General features: G+C 50.9%; 1 protein-coding gene across 2 annotated transcripts; it reads left to right on the forward strand.

The window, feature by feature from the left end:
• Nucleotides 1-3,452: 3,452 nt before the first annotated feature.
• LOC101358397 (asialoglycoprotein receptor 1) lies at nt 3,453-6,543 on the forward strand. 2 transcript variants are annotated; one of them, XM_012555517.1, is made up of 8 exons: nt 3,453-3,525; nt 5,060-5,176; nt 5,287-5,382; nt 5,457-5,528; nt 5,757-5,843; nt 5,929-6,080; nt 6,158-6,264; nt 6,387-6,543. In XM_012555517.1, exons 1-8 carry the CDS (start codon nt 3,453-3,455, stop codon nt 6,541-6,543), a joined length of 861 nt encoding a protein of 286 aa, XP_012410971.1. The 2 variants fall into 2 exon arrangements, with proteins under 2 accessions (XP_012410971.1, XP_012410972.1); XM_012555518.1 differs by lacking the exon at nt 5,060-5,176.
• The last annotated feature ends 833 nt before the right edge of the window (nt 6,544-7,376 follow it).

Here is a 7,376-nt window from a genome sequence, read left to right on the forward strand (position 1 = left end):
GATATTGGTCTGTAATTTTCTTTTTTTGTGGTGTCTTTACCTGGATTTGGTATCAGGGTTATGCTGGCTTCATAGAATGAGTTTGGGAGTATTCCATCCTTTTCTATGCTTTGGAATACCTTTAGTAGTAGTGGTGTTAACTCTTCTCTGAAAGTTTGGCAGAATTCTCCAGTGATGCTGTCCGGGCCAGGGCTTTTTTTTGTTGGAAGTTTTAAAATTACCTTTTCAATCTCTTCTTTTGTTATAGGTTTATTTAGTTGTTCTACTTCTGTTTGTGTTAGTTTACATAGGTAGTGAGTTTCTGGAAATTTGTCCATTTCCTTTAGCTTTTCAAATTTGATTTAATTTCAGTTGGGTCTGTTGTGATATCACCCATCTCATTCTTATACGGGTTATTTGCTTCCTCTTCTGTTTTTCTTTTGTCAGTTTGGCCAGTGGTTTATCGATTTTGTTGATCTTTTCAAAGAAACAGATTTTGGTCTTGTTAACTCTTTCAATTGTTTTTCTATTCTCTATTTCATTTAATTCTGCTCTAATTCTTATCATTTCCTTTTTTCTGGCGTCCCCGGGCTTCTTTTGCTGCTCTCTTTCTACTTGTTCATGTTGTAAGGTTAATATTTTGATTTTGGCCCTTTCTTCTTTTTGAATATGTGCATTATATTGGTATAAACTGACCTCTGAGCACTGCTTTTGCTGTGTCCCAAAGGTTCTGGTAGGATGTGTTTTCATTCTCGTTTGATTCTATGAATTTCTTTATTCCATCCTTAATTTCTTCTGTAACCCAGTAGTTTTTGAGCAAGGTATTGTTCAGTTTCCATGTGATTGATTTTTTTCCTTCTTTTTCTGTTGTTGATTTCTACTTTTATGGCTTTATGGTCAGAAAAGATGCTTTGTAATATTTTGATGCTTTGGATTCTGTTAAGGCTTAGTTTATGGCCTAATATGCGGTCTATTCTGGAGAATGTTCAATGTGCATTGGAAAAGAAAGTATACTTGGCTGCTGTTGGGTGGAGTGTTCGGTATATGTCTATGAGATCAAGTTGGTTGATTATAGCATTTAGGTCTTCTGTGTCTTCTTTATTAAGCTTCTTTCTGGATGTTCTTTCCTTCACCGAAAGAGGTGTGAAGTCTCCTACTATTATTGTGGAGCTGTCTATCTCTCTTTTCAATGCTGTTAGAGTTTGTTTTATGTATTTTGGAGCCCTGTCATTTGGTGCGTAAATATTTGTTATAGTTATGTCCTCCTGTAGTGTCCTTCCTTATCCTTTGTGGTGGATTTTCCTTTAAAGTCTATTTTGTGAGAGATTAATATTGTCTTGGCTATCATCTTAACGGAGGCAGCTTGCGGGGCCTATCTTCTGCGGTGCCACTAGGTGGGTTCGAACTACCAACCTTTGTCAGCAGTAGAGCACAAACGATTTGCGCCACCTTAAAGGGCACATACCAGATTTCAAAAGCTTCCTATTCCAGTGTAACATTCAAACCGAAGAATGCACGGACTGGGAGTGGACAGCTTTCTGCATGTTTACAAAACAAAACACCCCCAGGGAGCCAGAAATAGAACATTCCATCACCCCGAGCCACTGTGTTCCCTTCCAGTCATTCCAGCTGTGAGGGTAGCTCTGACCACTTGCAGCAGCGAGGCATTTGCCTGAGGAAACCAGATTTCTGTGATAGTCTCAGAGAATGCTAAATGAACAGCCCAGTGGTCACCGATGCTGGCTCCAGTCCCAGGCATGTAAACAACAGCGGGTTTTCATGACCCAGAGGAATGAGGGCACACACAGGGCTGCCGCATTTGATGCACGGGATATGTTCCTGAATCTCTCACATCATTTAAACCCATTGCCATCAAGTTGATTCTGACTCATAGTGACCCTATAGGACAGAGTAGAACTGCCCCATAGGGTTTCCAAGGAGCGGCTGGTAGATTCGAACTGCCGACCTTTTGGTGAGCAGCCGAGCTCTTAACCACTGAGCCACCAGGGCTCCTCACATCATTTAGGACTCCCAAAATTCAAGGCTAGCTTTCTCATTGAAATAACTGTCAAGTAGGATTGGCATGACTTCACATTTGAGACTGAAAATGAGACTTTAATACTGCCCAGTTGCAATTAGCATAATTCTAATTCACACACTACTCTGAGCACAGCTCTCTCTGGACTCTCTGGCCCTACCCCCATGGGGCTGATAGGGACCACATTTTAGCATCTTTGGGACCCAGTCATGCTGACCGGATGGGATGCAGGTTGAGGGTGTGGTATGGTTTTGGGGGGTTCTGGGGCTGCCCAAATTCCAGCCCTCCCTCTGCTGCTCCTTGTAGTGTGATCCTGGGCAAGCTCCTATCTTTCAGGGCCTCAGTTTCCTCATCTGCGAAATGGGATGTGTTCTGGGTATAAGGAAAGGTGTGAACGCATGAAAACCCCAGGCACACAGTAGGGGTCAGTGAAAGCTTGTTGGCACCAAGGCCCCTCGGTGGGAAAAGCCTGCTCTCCTGCCCCCCCCCACCCCTCCACGCTGCTCAGAGGAGAGTGAAGTAGTCAGGCCCAAGCGGGGAACTTGGAGGCTGAGCCCCCTGGAAGCTGGGGCCTGGGCTCAGATGCCACGGTCACAGGCCTGGATTGGGCAAGAGCAGAGAAACAGTCCCTCTGATCTTGGTCAGGGGTGTTTGGAGAGATTGACAATTCTGGGAAATTCAGAGGCAGGAAGTGAGGGGGAGGGACAGGGGAAAGAGTAAACTGCACCCCGGCACCCCTGGCCCCCTTCCCAAGTCACACAATGAAAGTGCGGTGATTAGCATGTGGGCATGGAGAGCAGAGTGGGATGGATAAAACAGGAGGCCCCCTTTCTGGGGGAGAAATTCAGAGGCACTCCCCTCCCCCACGCCCACCCCCACTCACCCCTGAGTTCCAACTCCATTTCCACTTCTGTTTACCGTCCAAAGTCCTGGGCACAGGAGGTGCCAGGTTAGGCGTGCTCTGATACATGGACACGCAGACACACAGGGCTCAGGGCCCTCGGATGGACCCTGCACCCTCCCCTCCTGGTGTTCAGCGCCATCCGCCCCCACCCTAATTCTCCCAGCTTCAGCCCTCTCCTTAGCCTGGGACCTGCACGGCAGCATCGTCATCAAGGGATCCAGGAGACAGACCTCAAGACCTTCAGCAAGTAAAACATGGGAAGCAAGGCAGGGGGAGTGAGTGAGGGGCAAGCGTGGGGCGAGGAGGGAGGACTAGGGGTGGGTAGGACTACTTGGAGGATGGATTTTGGACGTCAGGACTGGGCGGGAATGGAGGAAAGAAGGAAGGCTGCCCTGTAGACACCTATCAGACTTAGAAGTTGGATCTCAGACTCCAGCCTTGGCTCCATTCAGCCCCACTCAGCCTTGACCTCAGCCCCACTCAGTCTTGACCTCACCCTCAACCCAGTCCCAGTCCAGTGCCAGCTCTGTCATGACCAAGGAGTATCAAGATCTTCAGCATCTGGACAATGAGGAGAGCGACCATCACTATCAGCTCAGAGAGGGTGAGAGGACAACTTTGCCTCATTTCTGAGAGGCGAGCCACCTCTGCCTCAGCCCCTGCTTCTTTCTGTGACTGTGGCCTTCTCAGGGGAGGTGTAGGGTTGGAGGCCCTTTCTGGGTGATAGGTGCCTAAGGCCTCCGTAAGCCTCCTGACCCTCGCCATGACACCCACCTCAGGACCTTGGGAGGGTAGGCCCAGGGGTGCGGGAATAACTGGAAGCTGGAAAGATGAGGTGACCCCCTGTTGGTTGTGAAGAAGTTAAGCCCCAGCCCCTCTTCCTTTCCTCTTTCAACGCGCAACGAGCCTGTGTATGTTTGGTGTGTTTGGTGTCAGGGATCATTTGTTCTGGGGGGAGGTTTTTGTGAGGGGGCTGAAGATGTAGGGCTGAGAGCTTACAAAGGAGCAAAGACTTTTTAGGAGCAGCAGTCTGGGAGGGAGAGAAGGCCTGAATTCCTGAATGGAAGGCAGGAGAAAGAGTGATTCCAGGAGGGGCTTAGGTAGGAGTTTAAGGGGTAGGGCCAGGCCTATATGGGCCTCTGATCTGAGGGTGGATAAGAACCTCCTGCATGAAAAACACTGGATTATTATGTGAGAGAAAAATAAGTTTTATCTTATTGAAAACAAAACACCCGAAACAAGCCCCTCTTCTCTCTCACGTGGGTAGGGAATGTTGTTTTGGCTGAGCAAGGACAACGTTCTCGGGGCATAAGGGTGGGCAGTGCACTGTAAAGGGAGAAGGGGCTGCAGGGGAGGAGATAGGAGGAGAGAGAAGAGGAAAGGCCCCCTGAGAGTGAGGCCCCACCCTCCAGCTCACAGAGGACAGGGCCAGGGGATGTCATTTTCTTTTCTCTGCGTGGGAGCAACATGAGGAGGCTGGAGTTTGGCTACTCTGCCTTTGCTCCTTGCGCTCAGCCAAGGAAAGGGGAGATTCCTGGTGAGAGAAAGAAACCTCCTTCCCTTGCCCCATCGTTGAGGGTAGCAGGGACTCCCCAACTGACTACCCACTCCATCAGTCACGCCCGGCATACAAACCTCGCCCTCCAGCCCACGGGTCCTGAGGAGGTCCGTCAGCTGCAGTGACACAGTCAGGCCACTAGGTGGCAGCAAAGGCTCGGGGTCTGGGTGAGGCTAAGCGAGGTCAAAGCTTTGTACCCCTTCTTTCCTCCCCCACCTCCTATTGCCTCTAGACCTTCAGGGTCACCCACTGCCAGATTTCTTCTTCCCTCTGGGTGGTGCAAACAGTTAATGCACTTGGCTGCTAACCAGAAGGCTGGCAGTTTGAATCCACCCAGAGGTGCCTCGGAAGAAAGGCTTGGCGATCTACTTTCGAAAAATCTGCCATTGCAAACTTTATGGAGCACAGTTCTATTCTGACACACAAGGGGTTGTCATGAGTTGGAGTCGACTCAACAGCAACTGGTTTTAGTTGTATGGGGCTTCCTAGCCTATTAGGGGAGCCTTCACCTGCTCCCCTCCCAGGAAACTGGCTTGGCTCCCCTCTGCTCATGAGCTCCTGATACCCTCTCCTCTTGCAGGGCCACCTCCTCCCCAGCCCTTCCTGAGGCGTCTCTGCTCCGGACCCTGCCTCCTCCTGTTCTCCCTGGGCCTCAGTCTCCTTCTGCTGATCATCATCTGTGTAATTGGATCCCGAAGTGAGGGTCACGGGGACCAGGCAGGGGGACAGTTATGAGCGGGAGCAATGGTGCTCAGGTGGCGGACACAGCCCCCTCATTTGGTCCTGTCCACACCCTCTCCTGCCCAGACTCGCAGCTGCAGAAGGAGCTGCATGCTCTGAGAGGGATGTTCAGCAACTTCACAGTGAGCACTGAGGCTGAGGTCAAGACGCTGAGCACCCAGGGTGAGGGGGCTGGGCTGGGCTGGGGGTCTGGCAATGGTGTGGATGTTGGGACCCTGAACAAGTCTCCCCCCCAGGAGACAGTGTGGGCCGAAAGATGAAGAGCCTGGAATCCCAGTTGTTGGAGCAGCAACGGTTGATGGGTGAAGGTCAGCGTGAGAGAGACAGTGCGCATGCGTGCGTGTGCGCGCATGTGTGCGTGCCGGTGGGGGGGTGGGTATAGGGGCTCTCCCCAGTCAAACAAAGGGGTCTGGGGGCAGAGGCATCAGATCCTATCGGTCTTTAAGCCCCTAGCATGACTGACTCCACCAGTGTCCGTACTGACCTCATCCCCCACCCCTCTCCCCATCCTCCAACCCTCTGTCCTGTCTCACCAGACCACTCCAACTTGCTGCTACACGTGAAGCACTTTGTGTCTGACCTGCGCAGCCTGAGCTGTCAGTTAGCCATGCTCCAGGGCAACGGTGAGGAGGCAGGGTGCCCAGCTCACTTCCCTGCCTACCACCTCTGCAGGCAGTGCCTCAGCCCCTCCATCCTCTGTCCTCTCAGGCACTGAAAGGTCCTGCTGCCCTGTTAACTGGGTGGAGTATGAAGGCAGCTGCTACTGGTTCTCTCGCTCTGGGAAGTCCTGGCCCGAGGCTCAGAAGTACTGCCAGCTGGAGGACGCCCACCTGGTGGTGGTCACTTCCTGGGAGGAGCAGGTGAGGCTCTCAGAGGACCTCGTCTGGGAGTGTGGCTGGTCTAGGGAGAGATCACCGCCACCCTCCTCTCTCCCCAGAATTTTATCCAGCACCACATGGGCTCTGCAAACACCTGGATGGGCCTCACCGACAAAAACGGGCCCTGGAAATGGGTAGATGGGACGGACTATGAGACAGGCTTCAAGTGAGTGTGTGTGTTCTCCAGCAGCCCTGCTCCCTCTGCCCAGCCTGGCTGGTTCCAGGGGTGCCTCAGGGACTTGGCTAAGGGTGCACGTCCTGGGGCCCACATGTGTTCTGTCTCCTCAGGAACTGGAGGCCAGAGCAGCCAGATGACTGGTACGGGCATGGCCTTGGAGGAGGCGAGGACTGTGCCCACTTCACTAACAACGGTGGCTGGAATGATGACGTCTGCCAGAGGCCCTACCGCTGGGTCTGCGAGACAGGGCTGGACAAGGCCAACTAGGAGCCTCCTCTGGCCCTAATTAATTTCCTCAATGTCTTGACCTGCCCAAGGGGTCCAGGATTGGGGATCCTCCTATTTGGGGGCCTCCTCCACCTTCTCAGGGATTTTCCTCTAGAATTTTAGGGGAAGGGGGGAGGATGGTGTCTGAGGAAGACAGAATGATGTCTGGAGGTGTGGGAAGATTGAAACCCATGTCACTTTCTGCAATTTGCTGTGAAGGTTATATTATTGTTGAACTTTTTTTTAGAGTGGAAAGAAGAGAAATACACTTAGAAAGTCTATGAGTTGCCTATTTATTGGGGATTAGGATTGGGAGCGGGCTGGTTGGCATTAGGAGGCCTTGGGAAGGCAATATGGTGTCATGAGAACTGTATAGCCTTGAGCCAGGTGGCCTGGGTTAGGAGCTGGCTTTGTTATTTACTGGTATGTGAGTTTGGGCAGGTTATTGCACTCTCTGGGTCTCAGCTGTCAAATACTATTGTTACTGGGAACCATTCTACTTGTAGCAATATTCCCAGGAAGAACCACTCCAATGTATTGAGTGCTTCAAAAGTCTTGAACAAAACTCATCGGTGTCTGTTGATTCATTGCAGTAAACAGAAGAAGCAGCCACAGGCTGGCTAACAGGGAACCTTAAATACAAAGAGAAACACATACCAAGAATAGCCTACATCTGAAGAAAAGCAGGACCAGGGGAGAGAAGCACCAAAATAAATAGAATCAACAACCAAGGACCAGAGGTAAAGGACAAACAGATTAAGACTTTACAGACACCTAAGGGATTATTAACAAACTGACAAAGTATCAGCCCACAAAGAAGACCTTAACTAATC

This window comes from Trichechus manatus, unplaced genomic scaffold (genome assembly GCF_000243295.1).
Source record: "Trichechus manatus latirostris isolate Lorelei unplaced genomic scaffold, TriManLat1.0 scaffold00040, whole genome shotgun sequence".
Lineage (NCBI taxonomy): Eukaryota > Metazoa > Chordata > Mammalia > Sirenia > Trichechidae > Trichechus > Trichechus manatus.

Bases quoted from the DNA above. Each gene is read 5' to 3' on its own strand.
- LOC101358397 (XM_012555517.1), top strand. From the start codon at position 3,453: ATGACCAAGGAGTATCAAGATCTTCAGCATCTGGACAATGAGGAGAGC. The intron at 6,081-6,157 runs GTGAGGCTCTCA...CTCTCTCCCCAG, and splicing joins TCACTTCCTGGGAGGAGCAG to AATTTTATCCAGCACCACAT. The intron at 6,265-6,386 runs GTGAGTGTGTGT...CTGTCTCCTCAG, and splicing joins GACTATGAGACAGGCTTCAA to GAACTGGAGGCCAGAGCAGC.